Source organism: Anomaloglossus baeobatrachus, chromosome 1, assembly GCF_048569485.1.
Source record: "Anomaloglossus baeobatrachus isolate aAnoBae1 chromosome 1, aAnoBae1.hap1, whole genome shotgun sequence".
Lineage (NCBI taxonomy): Eukaryota > Metazoa > Chordata > Amphibia > Anura > Aromobatidae > Anomaloglossus > Anomaloglossus baeobatrachus.
In genome coordinates, this window is record NC_134353.1 from 896,047,761 (window position 1) to 896,066,577 (window position 18,817).

Consider the following 18,817-nt stretch of genomic DNA (forward strand, 5'->3'; position numbering starts at 1 on the left):
TAGACCCAATAATAACCACAGGCCTAGAGGAGGATTTCTCATTAGAGGAGGTAACAGACGTCATTAAAGATTTAAAGATTGGGAAAAGCCCAGGGCCTGATGGGTTTACAGCGGGTTTCTATAAGCGCTTTATTGACCAATTGAGCCCCCAATTTTTGTCCATTTGTAATTACGTATCCAATGGCGGATCCTTCCCGAAACAGGCGCTGGCAGCCCACATAATTGTCCTCCCCAAGCCAGGTAAAGACCCCTTCCAGTGCGGGAGCTATAGACCAATATCATTGATCAATATAGATATTAAAATGTATGCCAAGCTCATTTCAAATAGACTGCAGCCGCATCTTCCCTGTCTTATTAGCACTGATCAAGTAGGATTTGTTAGAGGACGAGAATCAAGAGATAACACAATACGTGCAATATCCCTGATTGATAGAGTGCGGAGGACTGGATTACCCATGTGCATCCTGTCGGTGGACGCAGAAAAGGCCTTTGACAGGGTGCACTGGGAGTTCATGTTCCAGGTCCTTGAGGCGGCAGGTCTGCAGCAAACAATGCTACATAGGATCTCGGATTTATATACAAACCCCTCTGCTCAGATTAAGGTTAACGGGGGTATTTCCCATTCCTTTGACATCAAGAACGGAACGCGGCAGGGGTGCCCGTTGTCCCCCCTGCTCTATGTTCTCACAATGGAACACTTGGCTATGGCAATAAGGTCCAACCAATCAATTAAAGGGGTCCCGGCTCCGCGCAGGGAGGATAAACTAGCTCTCTTCGCCGATGACTTGATGCTGTTCATAACAAATCCAGTGACGAGCCTACCGAACATTATGTTGGAACTTCACAGATTTGGCTCTCTGAGTAATTTTAAAATGAACATGCACAAGTCGGAGGCGCTTAATATTTCCCTTACGCACCAGGTGATCGATCAGCTTCGAGCGTCGTTCCCCTTTAGGTGGCAAGGAAAATCATTGTCATATCTTGGCATTGACTTGACTGCTGATGTCTTATCCTTGTACGGAGCTAATATCCTTAAAGTTTTGGGGAAGATAGAGGCGGATCTCCTGAAATGGAATAAGCTGCCAATATCCTGGTTAGGCAGGATAAATGCCATAAAGATGGATATTCTGCCTCGCCTGTTATATTTTTTCCAGGCAATTCCCATACCCTTGCCAGCTTCCCTTTTTTCATGATTAAAAACGGCCATAACCAGATTCGTCTGGGCACACAGACGCCCTCGGCTGGCCTATAGAGTCCTGAACAAGCCTAGACTTGTGGGGGGGCAGGTCTTCCAGACCTCAAAAAATATCACCTTGCTTCATTGGGAACATGCCTTCTGGATCTCTACCATAACAAAACCTCTAAGCGCTGGGTGGAGGTGGAAATATCTCAGACAGACTGCGCCCCTCTCGTAGCGTTGTGGTCGCCAGCCCCTTCGCACCCGTGCACTCAGGCCAGGCCGTTCCTCGTAAAGAGCTTGTCCTCATTTCTCAGGAGTTCGAACGCACTCCTGGGCATTTCCACTATACCTGGACCACTGAAACCTTTACATAATAATTCTCTACTCCCGACAGATTTAACAGGCAACATATTTCTTCACATGTCCAGAGGCATGGTGTCCATAATGAGGGATCTAGTGTCCAATGTAAGTATGAGGCCCCTTCATTCTTTCTTTCCTGACAACCACACTCCCGCAGGAGCTTGGTTTGGTTATGAGCAATTGAAGAGCTTTATTAACTCCCTTTCACCAGAAACTAACTTTTATAGGCCCTTGACGCCCTTTGAGTCTCTGTGTCTGGGGGGAGAGCCTCTGGAACACACCATTTCCCTGCTATACAAAATGTTCCAGATTGAGTTGTCTGGACGGGAGGATGATGCCCCTTTCTTCTTGAAATGGGAGGTGGATTTGGGGAGACCCCTCACGCGTGAGGAACACTCAAAAATATTACTCTTTACCCACAAGTCGTCGCTGGATGTAGCGTCACAGGAACGGGGCTGCAAAATAGTTTCTAGGTCGTATCACTGCCCCTCCAGAATTCATTCCATGTTCCCATCTGCCTCTGAAGAATGCTGGAGATGCTCAAACGATAGAGGCTCATACATCCACATGTGGTGGTCTTGTCCTCTCATACAATATTTTTGGCTAGACGTGTTTGCCCTTCTGAATAAAGTGTCATCCACTAGGTTTGAGCCGACGCCGGAACTGGCTCTTCTATCCTTAAGCAATATCTTGATCACCAACTTCAAGAGAAGCCTGTTAAGGCATTTTTTGACGGGGGCAAGGAGATTAATCCCAAGGTACTGGAGGCAGACCAAAGTGCCCTCGCGGGCTGAACTGGTGGCCGAGATGAACCAGATCTATAGGATGGAGGAGCTGGTCGGCCAGGCGTCTGACTTGGGGGAGCGAGTGTTCAGGCTGTGGGCGCCGTGGATTATGTATAGAGAGACACCAGACCTGGTACTATTGTTTCATGCTTCAGTTGGGGGCGTGAGACTTCTTTGATTGTCCATTCCACAAAACATAAGTGCCGGGGGCTGCACACGACCCAGACGAGACATCTTCTTCGTCCTTCTTTTCTTTTCCCTCTCCCCCTACATTTCCTCTTTTCTCATCTTTCTTTCCTCTTTGTACATTTTATGTTATGTTTACATTGTTAGAAAGGATTGTCATCTCAGGGACTTTGTGCATCTACGTTGCCTCCCGTTTCTAAACGAGGCTGCATAAATTTTTGTATGGGGTTCGGATTGTTGGTCACGCAGTGGGCATCATCTCCAAAGCAAAGCTATTACATGGGTGATGATGGTCTGACCTGAAGTGTGTAATCAAAGGAATTATTATGCAAGTAGAAAAGTGTTGTATTACTTATTACCTCCAAGATTTGAGTTATTCTACTGTATATCATATGTTGCCTATCCTATAAACTTGTAAACATGTTCTTTATTTGAATAAAATCTGATTTACCAAAACCTGAAGAGTGCACCGGTTGAAGCCGAAAGGCCGATTTGATATCCGATTTTGCCAGTAGCGCCCCCTGACCAAATTGTCAAAGGAGCTCTACTGCCATGTTGAAAGATGCATAGCTAACCAATGCAATACTGGTGTGGACCTCATCATTAAGAGACCCACCTTAGGGTAAGACAGGTGATGAATCACCCTAAAAGTACCGTCCTCTTTCTTCGGAACTATCCCTAGAGGAGAAATGCGAAAATTTCAGCTAATCCGCCTAACCGCAACTCTTTTTGAATGTGTTTATAAACAAAAAGCCTTTGCGGCCTAACAGAAGGTAAATTCTTAACCAACAAACACCCATGACCTGTAAAATGAGGAACAAAAAACCCGTGTTCAAAGCCATTAGTTATTATGTTGGCTTTTGCCCTGTCTGGGTACCGCTTTAGCCATGGGAGCATTTTTCCAAAATCACAGAAGTCTCGCCTTTGAGAAAAAGCTCCCGAGGATTGTTAGTCTGCTGACCTGTTCACACATTACACTTAAAGCATCTAAAAAGCGTATGCGAGCCACCACAGTATGTGTATTCATGCCTGAACCTGCAGTGATTAAGCCACTTACAAGTAGATTCGTTGAACGTAAAACAAACTGCTTTCTTTAACTGTTAATTAGGAGCCTGTTTCGCTGAATTATTCCTTTGTGGCAACATAAGATTCAACCATAACCCTACGTCCTTCTTGCCCCATTTCATCCTAGAATGCACAGCCATCTTCTGGCGGAATGATTCGTCATATGTAAGCCAAGCTACCTCCCAAAAATTGCGGTAAGCCTCCAATATGGAATCAATGTGTTGGAAAAGCCCACTACAATCACCCGGCAATTTTTCACCTAGCACCAACGCATAGATTGAAAAGGCCTTCAGACAATTGTGAAAGGACTTGAAAATTTTTCTTCTATCTCCATCAACATCACCTTTGGCTTCAGGCCCACCAATCCGCGTCTGCTCCTTAGCTGACGGGAGTAAGGAAAAAACATATATATATTCCCTATTCCAAATCCTTTCCTTAACAGAACCACTCAAATGGAAACCTAAAGGAGAAGCTTGGCAGGTTAAAGCTTCCTTAAAGCATGTTTGGGGGATACCCCTAAAGCTACCATCCTGTGACTCAGACTGTAAAGATGCTTGGGAGGTGGCTACCCTGGCTCCCGTCTGCATAAATTCAGCGCAAATGTGACGCCCTGGACCCCAGGGGTCACAGGTCACTACACACACACACACCCCTGTCCCTGGACATATCACACCAGTCAAACTTAAAATCCTTGTTGCCACCCTCCAGGGCTGATGTTCACACCAGGTGGGGCGGAGCCAGGTGGTTGGCCCCACCCACCGAGGAGTACACAGGCTGGAGGCGGGAAAACACACAGTTGGAAGGAGAGTCCCGTTGTGGGCAGTAGTAAAAGAGGAGCAAAACTGTTGGTGTCTGGGTTGGAACCCGGGCACGTACAGCAAGGTTGGCAGACGGTGGTGGCCATCTGCAGGAGTTGGCAAAGGTCAGTGGAACCATAGGACCGGGGTCAGGCAGTGGCCTGCCGGTACCGAACCGGCGAGCCGATTGGAGCCAAGCACCAGGCAGGGTACTCAGACCCCGACTAGGCTTAAAGCCAACCTCTAGTCAAATTCTCTGATTGCGGTCTGGACCTCAGGGGTTCATTCCCAACCAAGTCCCGATTGAAGGCAACAGCCCAACCAGTACGGATAAGCGCCACCGCCAAGGGCCAGAGATCCAAAGGGCCAGCGTCTGCGGGCAAAGGGCTCCTCAAGCACAAATACGTCGGGGAGCGGACTACCGGTGCCCAGGCATTGGAGTCAACATTCAAACACAGGTGCAGGGAAACGACAGCCACCATCAACCCATCCAGGGAAACTGGCTGCGCGCCCCGTCCATCCAGCCGTTTGGTTTACCAGAGACTCTGTCCATCTGTATCTGAGTGAGTACACCAGTGCCATCCGGCACCACGCTGCGCTGCACCGCGACCCTGCACCCTGCGAGCCCCATCCTACTGGGATCAGCCACCGGGCCACGGGACCAACAGCCCCTACCCACGGAGGGGTCAACACCTAGCTGCACCCCGCCATCGCTCCCGGGAACCCCGTCACCAGCTGCGGTGGTGCCCACCATCACCACAACCAGTGGGTGGCGTCACGAACTCTATGCATCCCAAAAAACAATTCCAAATCCCCTTTTCACTCGTGGGCGAGGAGCGCTGCTCGAGCCCCGGGTCCGGCCCGCTCGAGCCACCGAGGAGAAGGCACCGAATCCAAGCGCGATCTCCCCGAGCAGCCCCCGCGACGGGAAAAGCTGGCCCCCTCCCTCGACACAAACGCTGTAAATTAACTCCCTAACACTATCCCTATTGCCTACAGCAGGGTTAGAAATAGGGGGATAGGGTAGCTCACCAGTCCTGCAGGCACGATCAGCCCTCCTGTTGCCTGGCTCCAAGGACTGGGGGGACGGTGACCGAGCAGACTGTAGCGGCAGGCCCTGGAAATCTGCTGACCTCACCGCTCTCAATCCCGAAATCTTCAGAGGACCAGGCCTGTAGCACCGCCGCTGCACTGGAGCTCTTTTGCAGCAGTGACTGCATGCTACAGCCCAAGGAGAAGTCCTCGCTCGCTGGAGGCCAGAGGTTTCCTAGATTAGCTTGGGCGGCGGAAGCCGGTCGCACAACATCCGGGCAGGCGGGCGCATCCTGATGACACGTCCTCTGAAAATCCCGTGATGAAGTCACGAGATCTCGCGATACTGCTGGCGCCGACCGCGATGATCTTGCACGACCACTTCTCTGTTCTCCTTCGGGCCTGGCTTCGCGATGCTGCGGATGACTTTGTCTGGCTGCCAGAACTCCTCGCTCTAGCCGTCCCACGCCCGGATCTTCTCTACGACTCTGGCGGTGAGTAAGCTTCCCTCTTCTTCCTCGTCTAATGAACCACGATAGGAGCTTCATCCGAGCCGACGACAGGAGCTGGGATAGGGGGTTCAGCTAACTAGCCCAGTTCACGGCCGCCCGATACTTCAGCGGTACCACCGCCAAGGCAGGATCTCATCCATTGCACACTGTCTTCCTCGTCGGCCCTCCTGATCAGCTGCTGCAGAAGCGCCTCCATTACAATTCTCACTGTTCGTCAGCTGTGACTGACACAGCTGACTAAAAACAGGCTTTTTATAGGAAAATCATATTCCCGCACAAACCACACTAACCAATTATATTTTCATAAATACCTGTGCAGTAAGCTGATTGGCCAGAATCCAGCTTACCCGCATTACCAGGCAGAATTAATAAAAATAAACAAAGATAGGTCCTGTGTCATCATGGCAATCCCTAAGCTAAACGCTATGGGATTATACATGAGGTTTATGGCAGCTCATTAATAGGGGTCTCCATTGTGATTTTTTTTTTCTGTGACCTTTGCTCGCGGCTTCCCTTTCTTGAGATTCAACATGCCCAATCCCATGGTCTCCGCGACATATGTAAAAATATTTCAATCTACATTTAGATTGTGCTGCCATTTCCTGAAACCTGTATCTTTTTCTTTTCTGCAGATGTGAGGGTTTGTTATTTTAGTTATACAATTTTAGGGTAGATACGTATCACTTCAACAATCACCTTATGGGATAAAAAAAAAAATCTTATTTTTTTTGCGAAATTACACATGCAGTGTTACTGAATATGTTTAACTTTAATATTTTGCTATTTAAACTTTAATATATATTTTATTTTTGTATTTTTCTCTTTTTCCCCCTTGGGGGGCTAGAACCTGTGGTTGTTTGATTGTCTTTTCAATACACTACAATACTGTATTTTGAAATTCTCCTATGAAGATCAGTCACAGGCCGTAGTATTTCTATCAGTGAATACACGGAGGACCTTTTCTTGGCACCCCATAGTTGTTTTGCACAAGGGGAAGATGGCCACCATTTTGGAAACCTTTTATATGATGCTTTTGTCGCGGGTGGGGAGGACGCCGTCGCTGCTGCGCTCTCGCTAACGCTCGGGTCCGGCGCTGCTGCGATGGCTGCTCGGTGGCTCGAGCGGTGGGCTGGATCCGGGGACTCGAGCGGTGCTCCTCGCCCGTGAGTGAAAGTGGTGGTTGGTTTGTGGAATTTAGTCCGTGACGCCACCCAGGGGTCGTGGTGAAGATAGGCACCACCGCTGCTGGTGACGGGGATCCCGGGAGCGATGGTAGGGAGCAGCTCGGATGTTGTTTTCCCCCTCCGTGGGTAGGGGTCGGTGGTCCCGGGGCCCGGTGATGTGGCGACGGGGAGGCAGGGTTGGTGAGGTGCAGGGACAGAGCGGCGCGGTGCCGGATGGCACGGGTGTACTCACTCAGCAAGAAAGGTACAAAGTCCTCGGTAAACCAAACGGCTGGATGGACAGGTCCCGCAGCCGGCTGCAGTGTCTCTCCCCGGACAGGTGATGGCAGTTGTCTTTCCCTGCACCTTGATGTTCTTCTTTCTGACAACTATGGATTCCCAACGGTAGTCCGCTCCCCGGTGTATGGGTACCGGAGGAGCCCGTTTGCCCGCAGGCGCTGGCCCTTGGGTCTCTAGCCTTAGGCGGTAGCTGTATACCCTCACAGTGTGGGCGGTTGCCTTCAATTGGGACTTTTGCTGTTGTGAAACCCCTGGGGTTCCAGTCACATTCGGATCTGACTATTGTCGGCGGCTCCAAGCCTGGTCGGGGTCCGATGGCCCTGCCTGTGTGTGCTGGCTTCACTTCGCTCCCCGGTCGGTACCGGCGGGCCGTCGCCCATCCCCGGTCCTACGGTTCCGCGTTGCTCCACCACTCCTGCAGACGGCCACCACCGTCTGCCAACCTTGCTGTCAGTGCCTGGGCCACAAACCCAGACACCCAAGTGCTTACTCCTCTCACTTCAAACTCCTACACTCATCTGTCACTTTTCCCACCTCCAGGCCTGTGAACTCCTCGGTGGGTGGAGCCAACCGCTTAGCCCCGCCCCACCTGGTGTGGACATCAGACTGTGGAGGGAGGCAACAAGGGTTTTGTGTTTGGCTGGTGTCCCTGTCTAGTGGGGGTGGGGTGTTTGTGTGTTATCTGTGACGACCTGGCTAGGTAAGGGCGCCACACTTTTACACTTGAGGGCGGCCTTTGGGATATTAACCGTTTGTGATCTGAGCAAGTTCTTATCCCACGGTGGGGTACGGGGTACGTTATTCAACCAGCACACGCACTGTACAGGGTTGGCTCAGCCTCTGTGCCCTCTCCATATACAGTAATGATATGGTAGGAATAGTACAGACTTGTTCAACATTTTTTTCCCCTTATTCTACTTCCTAAATCAGCAGGACAAAATAAACACAAAAGAATAATAGAAAAAAAGTTTTTACCCATCTGAAACTTCACTTTATGGCAACAAAACAAATTGTTAGTGTTTTTCTTCCTCTAAACACTACCTGATTTCATTCCCTTCTAGTTGCCTACAAGTTATGGACTCTAATTCAGCGAAAATTCCTCTCAAAATCTCACATTAAATATGGTAAGTCCTCTTGAGAGAATTTAGGCTTATCTTGCTGTATTATAGTATAGTATGTTATAGTAACTATGTCGTGGTGACCAATTGAGGTCCCGAGAGATCCATACCTTCATGGATGGTTGAATAAAACAAAACTTTCATTTCTTTTCATCAGAGAAAATATTTCCCGCTCTTATCGGATGATTGCTTCAGATGAGTTAGATGATTAAAAGCTGCTGTATGAAGACAGAGCTAATCAGTGATCGGCAGCTCTTCATTGTTAAGGGGGTTTAACGTTGCGACATCGGTAATGATATATCGTCGGGGTCGAGTCGTTAGTGACGCACATCCGGCGCCGTTAGCGACATCGCAGCGTGTAAAACCTAGGAGCGGCGATCAACGATCGGAAAATCATTAAAAAACGGTGATCGTTGACACGTCGCTCATTTCCTTAATATCGTTGCTGCCACAGGTACAATTGTTGTTTGTCGTTTCACTGGTAGCACACATCGCTATGTGTGACACCGCAGGAACACGACAAAAATCTCCTTACCTGCGTCCACCGGCAATGCGGAAGGAAGTAGGTGGGCGGAATGTTACATCCCGCTCATCTCCGCCCCTCCGCTTCTATTGGACGGCTGCTTAGTGACGTCGTGGTGACGTTGCTGTGACGCCAAACGCACCTCCCCCTTGAAGGAGGGATTGTCCGGCGGTCACAGCGACGTCGCTGCACAGGTAAGTGCGTGTGAAGCTTCCGTAGTGATAATGTTCGCTACGGCGGCGATCACCAAATGTCGCATGTACGATGGGGCGGGTGCTAACGCGCTCGACATAGCTAGCAATTGCTAGCGATGTTGCAACGTGTAAAGCCCCCTTTAGGGCCACTTTACACACAGAGATAAATCTTTGGCAGATCTGTGGTTGCAGTGAAATTGTGGACAATCAGTGCCAGGTTTGTGGCCGTGTACAAATGGAACAATATGTCCGTGATTTCACTGCAACCACAGATCTGCCAAAGATTTATCTCTGTGTGTAAAGTGGCCTTTAGTGTCTGATGTCCTAGCTCTTCTCGGCTCAGGTTGTCCTTTTTCTATCAATAAACCTTACTGTTTTCATTGTCACCACCAATTCGTTAATCAACATCTTGCTGATATTCTTTGTCTTCTGAACAAATTTTGACATCAGGTGTTTTCTCTTAATTTGCTAATCATAACACATAACTTGGCTCTCCTCAAAATCATGATATTCTCTTAGACTTTCTATATTCCAATGTACATTTTTGTTGATCGACCCAGAACTTGTTAATGCTAATTACCTCCAAAGAATCCCATGATGTGCTAAGGCGGGCTTTGCACACTACGACATCGCAGGTGCGATGTCGGTGGGGTCAAATTGAAAGTGACGTACTTCCGGCATCGCAGGCGACATCGTAGTGTGTAAAGCCTAGATGATACGATTAACGAGCGCAAAAGCGTCGTTATCGTATCATCGGTGTAGCGTCGGCGTAATCCATAATTACACTGACGCGACGGTCCGATGTTGTTCCTCGTTCCTGCGGCAGCACACATCGCTGTGTGTGAAGCCGCAGGAGCGAGGAACATCTCCTACCGGCGTCACCGCGGCTTCCGTAGGATATGCGGAAGGAAGGAGGTGGGCGGGTTGTTTACATCCCGCTCATCTCCGCCCCTCCGCACCTATTGGCCGCCTGCCGTGTGACGTCAGTGACGCTGTACGACCCGCCCCCTTAATAAGGAGGCGGGTCGCCGGCCAGAACAACGTCCCAGGACAGGTGAGTCCATGTGAAGCTGCTGTAGCGATAATGTTCGCTACGGCAGCTATCACAAGGATATCGCAGCTGCGACGGGGGCGGGGACTATCGCGCTCGGCATCGCAGCATCAGCTTGCGATGTCGCAGCGTGCAAAGTACCCCTTAGTCTTTTGCATGACGCTACTGGAGCAAAGTAGTGTTTTGTGTGGGTTTAAAATTGGCCACATTGCAGCCAAGACAATGACAACTTTGTAAGTTTTATCCACAGTAGCCAAGCTCAATCTTCCTTGTTCTGGGCTTTGTTGCTATGGAAAATGATGCTTTCACCTTATCTGCTTCTCATGAACTGATCAACGTTTGGTACTTAATCCCAGATACGTCTCTCATTTCCAGAGTATCTGTTCTTGTTCCTTCCTGTCACGCTAGGCATTGGGAAGTACCACGCAAGGAAGGGAAGAGAAACCCTATGTCTAGGGAAGGGGAAGATGATGACCCCTGGCAAATTTTCCGCTATCCCCTGGCTCCCCTAACCACCCTAGATAGGTTTTACATCTATGTGCCAAGCAGGATACCTGACCCTGACTGACCCTAGAATTGGGCCCTAGGTAGGGAATGGATGGGATGAGCGCTTAGTCAACCCCACTAAACTGTAAAGACACAGGGAGCAGAGGGGAAAGCACATGACCAACCTATCTCCAGGATGACTCAGGGAGGGGTACAGCAAGGAACAAGTGCTGGCCATACTTTATATGGGAAAAACCTGGTGACAGGATACCATTAAGAAAGCCGGAGGGTCTAGCACTGCTGACCTACCTAACTGCGGACTATATCATGCACATACATTTTAGTAATATGTTATCTTACTAAAAAGTTTAGTCTTTTAGTCCAAAAAATATGTTTCCTATTTTCCTCGACCATATTTGATAACCAGGGTAAATAATGGGGGTCCTCTTTTCAGGATAAACATTTTTGGGCTAGAGAGAAGAGCGTCCCTCGTTCTGCAGGAACAGTCCTGTCCTGCATTACAGTCAGCTTTTTGCATTGTTTAGACACTGTGTAATGCTTAAGTTTCCCTCTGATGATGCTGCATCAAAATTCAATACTCATCATCATGATTGCACACAGATTTTAGGGGGGACACTATGATCATCTTCTTAACTAACAATTTTTCTAGCGGTGGGCTTGGCCGACAGTGTAATGATTACTCTTCACCCAATAAATGATGGCATTTCTGATTTCGGACTGCTGATCCTTTTGTTTTCCTTGAAATAAAGCCACCTCCCGAGGAGTCTGTCAGCGGCTTTCTCAAAAAGAACACGGGGGTAATGGGCCAAGCGAGTGTCCTTGTGTATGTGGGAGTCGAAAGAGAACTGTTGGCTGAACTTATTGTTTCGCTGACAGCTATTGTATCTATAGTGTACGGAGGTCTGAAGAATTGTCCAAATCACACAAACCCTTCATGTTCTGGGAAATTTTGGATATATATGATTCCTTCTTACATTTCCATCTTATACATGTGTCCATAAATGTAGATCATTTTCCCTTTATTTTTAGGATCTTTGATGAGCGAGTCTGTCGCCATGTTGAACTTCTATCCCAGTTTCCCAGCTGCAGAAGGACCGACAAACCGTGGAGAGTTTATATTTGTGGTGGACCGGTCTGGGAGTATGGAGTGTCCAATGAATTCCGAGCGAAATGCCCCAATGCGTATTCAAAGTGCTAAGGTCAGTAAATTGATTCTGTGAGATCATTTAAAGTGACGATATACTGAGGTATATTCGTCTGGCCACATTTCTGCATGGGGAAATATTTTTTTATTTTTTTGGGCTTTTATCATGTGGTTTACTTTCTCCTTCAGGAGACCCTGGTCCTTTTGTTGAAGAGTTTACCGCTTGGGTGTTACTTTAATATTTTTGGATTTGGATCAGATTTTGAGTCTTTCTTCACGTGAGTTCAATAATCTTCCTTTGGTATCAAGTTTATGCATATATGCAGTACAGACCAAAAGTTTGGACACACCTTCTCATCTCTAGAACAACTGTTAAGAGGAGACTTTGTGCAGCAGGCCTTCATGGTAAAATAGCTGCTAGGAAACCACTGCTAAGGACAGACAACAAGCAGAAGAGACTTGTTTGGGCTAAAGAACACAAGGAATGGACATTAGACCAGTGGAAATCTGTGCTTTGGTCTGATGAGTCCAAATTTGAAATCTTTGGATCCAACCACCGTGTCTTTGTAGAAAAGGTGAACGGATGGACTCTACATGAAGCATGGAGGAGGAGGTGTGATGGTGTGGGGGTGCTTTGCTGCTGACACTGTTGGGGATTTATTCAAAATTGAAGGCATACTGAACCAGCATTGCTACCACAGCATCTTGCAGAGGCATGCTATTCCATCCGGTTTGCGTTTAGTTGGACCATAATTTATTTTTCAACAGGACATTGACCCCAAACACACCTCCAGGCTGTGTAAGGGCTATTTGACTAAGAAGGAGAGTGATGGGGTGTTACGCCAGATGACCTGGCCTCCACATACACCAGACCTGAACCCAATCGAGATGGTTTGGGGTGAGCTGGACCGCAGAGTGAAGGCAAAAGGGCCAACAAGTGCTAAGCATCTCTGGGAACTCCTTCAAGACTGTTGGAAAACCATTTCCGGTGACTACCTCTTGAAGCTCATCAAGAGAATGCTAAGAGTGTTCAAAGTAGTAATGAAAGCAAAAGGTGGCTACTTTGAAGAACCTAGAATATAAGACATATTTTCAGTTTTCACACTTTTTTAAGTATTTCATTCCACATGTTTTAATTCATAGTTTTGATGCCTTCAATGTGAATCTACAATTTTTAGAGTCATGAAAATAAAGAAAACTCTTTGAATGAGGAGGTGTGTCCAAACGTTTGGTCTGTACTGTACATTTTTTATAACATTTTGGACCTAAGGTGATGGCTGTGGATGTAGTATTGCAATCCTTCTTTTACTATAGTATTCACCATGCAGACCAATCATCAACCATGTTTCTCCAATCCTTCCTCCATTCATATATTCATGGGTCAGCAGAATCCAATATGGCACCGGTTACTTCATATTCTTATTCAGTAGGTCATTGTCTTGTTTATTTGTATTTTTCAGGGAGAGTGAAGAGTATACGCAACAATCCATGGAAGAAGCTGTTAAGATGGTCAATCACATGGAAGCCAACTTTGGAGGAACAGAAATACTGAGACCCTTGAAGAAAATTTACGGTACATCTGGAAGGACAGACCACCCAAGACAGGTGAAACCATGACCCTACATTGGATTTCAATGATTCACAAGTCTTTGAACCACTCTTTTACACTCTAAATCTGAGTATCATCTACCATAGAGGCCTTCAACATAAGGGCAAGCATGCCAATTGTGCAATCCACTGTGACCTTCCAGCTACTACGGCAGGGATGGGGAACCTCCGGCCCGCGGTCCATTTACGGCCTGCCATGACTTTTTCTACAGCCCCTGGGCACACTCCTGGGGACTGCAGTGCTCGGGCAGCAGCCGCGGTCTTGTCAACTGCTGGCCCTTTAAATCACAATGTGTGATGTGATGCGAGGATCCACACAGCATACTATCAGATCCTCAGCATGCAGGCCTGTGTCAGCCTCCAGAGAACATACTTTGTAGGCGGGGTAAGCACGAGGTGTCCCACAGAAGAAGAGTAGCAACTGGTTTCCCGGCCTCTCTGCTGTACATACCTCGCAGTGCTGTCCGACCTCCATCCAGTGCTGTGAGCCCTCCACCCAGTGCTGTGGGCCCTTCCCCTCTCCTGTGATATATACTGTATGTGAGCCCTCCACCCAGTGCTGTGAGCCCTCCACCCAGTGCTGTGAGCCCTCCACCCAGTGCTGTGAGCCCTTCCCCCCCTCCTGTGATATACATGTGAGCCCTCCAACCTGCCTGTGATGTATATGTGAGCCCTCCACCCTCTCCTGGGATGTATATGTGAGCCCTCCAGCACCTCCTGTGATGTGTATGATTTACCAATCTGTTGACTGTGCTCCAGACTGAGAACAAACCTGGAAAAGCAGTTGTGAGAAGCAACACGATCAATATCATCAAAAATCACAGCTGCACCATAGAGAAGCAGCTCCAGCCACCACAGTAGGGTTGTGTTAAATGTTAAACCAAACATTTTGTAATTTTCATGCTGATAATTTTTTGTAGTCCCCCGAAGATTGGTAGAAATTTCCAAATGGCCCCTGGCAGAAAAAAAGGTTCCCCACCCCTGTACTACGGCATCAGGTATCAGCTGAGTGATGGGATGACGTGTGTTGGACCTCCACCGATCTAATATATATGACCTGTCCTGCATAACCCCTTTGATTTACAGAATGTTTTGAAGCTTAGAACAAGAAACATTTTGTGATAAATTCTAATTACTTATGTTTATGGTCTCTTTAGTTGTTTCTCTTTACGGATGGAGAAGTCGGAAACACAAAAGAAGTGATTGATGAAGTCCAGAAAAATTCTAATAATCACCGGTAAAATCAAACATCTTATTGTAACACTTTTTCAACCTTTTTTGTCCAGAATATCGTGATTTACACTACTACAGTCCTCTCTTCTTTACCCATTAAAATCTTTGTTTTATGCCCAAATCAAAGAAGGGTAGAGAGGTGAAGACCAAAGTATTCCAAAATTCTTGGCCAGATGTACAAAAATGTTTTCACACCAAATCTTTCAGTAGACTGAGATCCTAAACCTTAAATAGGTGTCTCGCTAGGTACGGGGAAGTAATAATCAAATGGCAAAAAACCATGTGTCTAGGGAAAGGAAAAACGTGTGAGGAATATTCTGATATATGATGAAAATTATGACAAAGTCAGTCAGCTGGCACTGTATATACACCCCCTCCCTGCAGCTGCTTGCAGACTCGGCAAATGTTCAACCAAGTGTCAAAATTCAATTAGGACAGTTCCTGAGCCAGCACACCCCCTGCGGAGTGAATTGTCCTGCAAAGGAGGCGGGAGGCAAACTCTAGGTTTATAGCTTAGCTTTAATCAGTCTCCCTCAGCCCGTTCGGAGCAGTCAGAAGAGTTAAGACCCCTTTACACACTGCAACATCGCTAGCGATATCGCTGCAACGTCACCAGTTTTGTGACTTAATAGAGACCTCCCCAGCGACATTGCAGTGTGTGACACGCATCAGCGACCTGGCCCCCGCTGTGAGGTTGCTGATCGCTACAAAACTTTCATGACCTTTTTTTGGTCCATTGTTTCCCGCTGCGCAGCATGCATCGGTGTGTTTGACTCCGTTACAACGACATTGTTAGTGACTTAGAACCCAGCGTGCTATAGCTTCCCCTGCTGTGTGACACGTCCCCAACGACCAGCAAGGTAGTTCTGCAGGTCCGTATCGCTGCTGCGTCTTTGGCCAGATCTGCCTGTTTGACAGCTCACCAGCGACTTTCCAGCGATCCCGGCCAGGTGCATGAAACACATATTTCTGTAAAATTGTGCGACATGCGTAGCCCTCAATAATTAACTCCACGAAGGAAGCCCATAGACATATTATATTTATTGTCTATGGATAGCTCCATTAATAAGGAGAAATATGATGGTCATATCTTCTGTGTAAGATGCTCAGGGGTGGAGATATGAATAAAAACTAAAATCTATAATTTCCCTGGATAAGTAGAAGGCTAGCCCAGTCTGAGGTCACCGGTGAGAGGGGACATGGAATGTAGCCAGATTGATAACCACAGTGCGGACATTTTGGGTTGTTCTTCGGTTGGTCTCGTGTGATACATGTGGGGGGAGGACCAGGAAACGTATGGCTACACAGCGTCCACCCTGTCTTGGCTAGGGAATAAGGTAACTGATGCATCTACATATCTGCTTGTGATCCATATCTTATCTGTAAATGTATTCTGACATATATTCTGTAAATTCCATCCTGTATATATTGTAGTATCTAGTGTGTCCTTAAGGTGATTAAATATATAATTTAATCTTGAGCTGTTTATTTTATCTCGATACCTGGTTCCCATGTCCGTGTGCTTGGCTTAATGGTTATTGTAATCGATTGGTGGCAGCAAGTTTATACCAAGGGATCATTGTGGGGCAACCAGTGAGATCATGGGAAGATTAGATATATTCCGCTCGCAGGAGTCAGGGAAATATATACCTTACTCTCATCGGAAGCCCTTCAATAATCGGCATAGTAGTAGAATAGCGGCCTCCATGCTTATCGTCTGGCAATTCCACAGTTGGCCTGACGATAAGGGGGGGCGCTAGAGAGCGAGTCATGCCTTTGGGAAAGGGGGTGTCCTTTTCCCCCTCTCCTGGTTTCCTGACAGATGGTGACCCCTGACCAAATCTACTGCTGGTCCCTGGGGTTCCTCACCAGCCTAAATAGGTTTCACACCTATGTGCCCAGCTGGATACCTGACCCTAGGTATCCCTAGGGTGCTGGGCCCTAAATAGGGAACGGGTGAGTTGAGCTCTTCATCAATCCCACTAAACACTATAGGAGGACAGACGGAAAAATGCTGAACTGCTTATCTGCAGATGACACAGGTAGAAGTTCGGCAGAGTTTTCAGCAACAATACCACATAGGATTACAAGCCATCTGCTTGCAACCAAGGCTTTGATGATCAGCAGCTGGGTGGAAGGCGAGCTCCTGCTGGGTCCGAAAGGGGGACCCAGTAGTACGGGATTCTGGAGATGCACATTACATAGCGTAATTACAGTTAATGTAATACAATAGACAAATACTTATATAATTTTGAGTCCTTGGCGGACCACTATTATGATACTATTCTGGTCCTTTTGTACTCATAAGGAAACTACTTTCATTGGCCTGGCCAATTACTTAACATGTAAACCCCATGTAACGGGGCTAAATACAGGCTGATCAGATACCATTCCACTTGGCTGGTGACGGTTTTGAGGTCAGAACTGAACACATACTGTACACTAAAACATTTAACTGGTGATTAATAAATTCATGAGTGGACATCATCCTCATCATTGTGATATACTTGGCATTGCATGTACAATAACATACAGAAAGCTTTCAAGTAAGCAACTGTTTATATGGCTTTACTATATGACATATTACACTGTGACCTTCGTATTCTTGATGTCTGTGTAGATGCTTTACATTTGGAATTGGGGAGGGCGCCTCCACGTCCCTCATCAAGGGCATGGCCAGAGCCGGAAGTGGGATATCTGAGTTCATCACCGGCAAGGACAGAATGCAGACCAAGGTGAGTGCTGGGAAGGGGAGGATGAGGGCGTCCCTTTAAAGACGTTAGTTAATATATTGGAAAACAAGTGCCTCCACGTCACACAATAGTGAGACAGACAACATGTTCATTGGTCACAATAAGAGTACAATAAGATTTGCACTTAGGGTATGAGGCGCCCCTGACCTGGTCAGGCACCACTGAGTACTGCACCCATGCTGGGACAGTACTTCCAGGTAATTCTAAAGTCTGGAATAGGGTGTGTACACACAGACACATAGCAACCAGGTCTCCCACACCTTAGAGGGAACCCTTGGGCAGACCCAATAGGGGGCATGCCTCCACATCTCATCGAGGGGTGTAGTGGAGGGCTTGGAGGCTATGTTGCAGCGGCTGTCAGGAAAAGAGGAGGAGCAAGCCAGTCTGGGGCAGTGAGCACGGTTGCCAAGAGGGAGCAGACGTGCACACACGCGAGTCAGACCCTGCCGTGAAGTAGCCGTTGGCAGGGGAGATCGGTCACTGGCAAGTCAGTCAGAAAGACGCTGAAGGAGTCAGCTGGTCGAGTACGGGGACTCCTGGTGACTAGGCACGCACGGGGAACAGGTTCCTAGAGTGGACATCCATTTAGTGGTCTGCTAAATCCTGTAGGTGCAGGGACTAGAGGTTCCTCACCAACCATTACAGAGTCCGAGCCTCAGCAGCAACGAGGGGGCCCATAAGAGGGATCGAGCCTGGAGCCATCTCTCTTGGTCCACGCTGCCGGCAAACGGGCCAGAAAGCGGAGAAAAGGCAGTAGCAACTTCCCTGGATGAATCCCACGGTACTTTAAGTCGGGGGTTGTCCAAAACAAGAAGTGCTAGGAAGGCAAGTTAACGGTTACCCTTAGACCGGCCTAAAGGATACCTGGTTCCACCTAGTTTAATCTCAGGATCGCCCGGGTACCTCACAAACCACCTAAAAGTGAGTAAAAACAAGTTGAAAGACTTTCCGGACTGAGACTGAGTTATTCTGGGACCTGTTGTTCCACACCCGAGCCCCTGGGGCCAGCCTCACTCACGGAAGGCCACACCATCCAACTGCAGACTCCATCAGCCCCAGACGCTCGTTAAACCTGCAGTGGCGGTCACCCATATCCCTGACCACAAACCGTGAGAGGCGTCACGACCCCTATATATATAAACTGACATACCTGTGGCCAGAGATACCAAAGTGAAGACCCTATGGCGTCCTCGAAGGTGGAGAGGTGTCCCTGGGGCGACCGCTGCAGGTGGGCGACACAGGTACTTTCACACTATGTTTTTTTTAACATGCTTTTGACGGACATCAAAAAAACGCAAACCGCATA

General features: G+C 47.9%; 1 protein-coding gene across 3 annotated transcripts in view; it reads left to right on the top strand.

The window, feature by feature from the left end:
- LOC142255303 (von Willebrand factor A domain-containing protein 5A-like) overlaps nt 1-18,817 on the top strand; it is a 212,607-nt gene that overhangs the window by 91,828 nt on the left and 101,962 nt on the right. For all 3 annotated transcript variants that reach the window (XM_075326844.1, XM_075326853.1, XM_075326860.1), the window contains exons 7-12: nt 8,442-8,504; nt 11,803-11,972; nt 12,107-12,195; nt 13,378-13,522; nt 14,683-14,762; nt 17,379-17,493. In XM_075326844.1, coding sequence (XP_075182959.1) covers nt 8,442-8,504; nt 11,803-11,972; nt 12,107-12,195; nt 13,378-13,522; nt 14,683-14,762; nt 17,379-17,493 — 662 coding nt within the window. The remainder of the gene's footprint in view (nt 1-8,441; nt 8,505-11,802; nt 11,973-12,106; nt 12,196-13,377; nt 13,523-14,682; nt 14,763-17,378; nt 17,494-18,817) is intronic.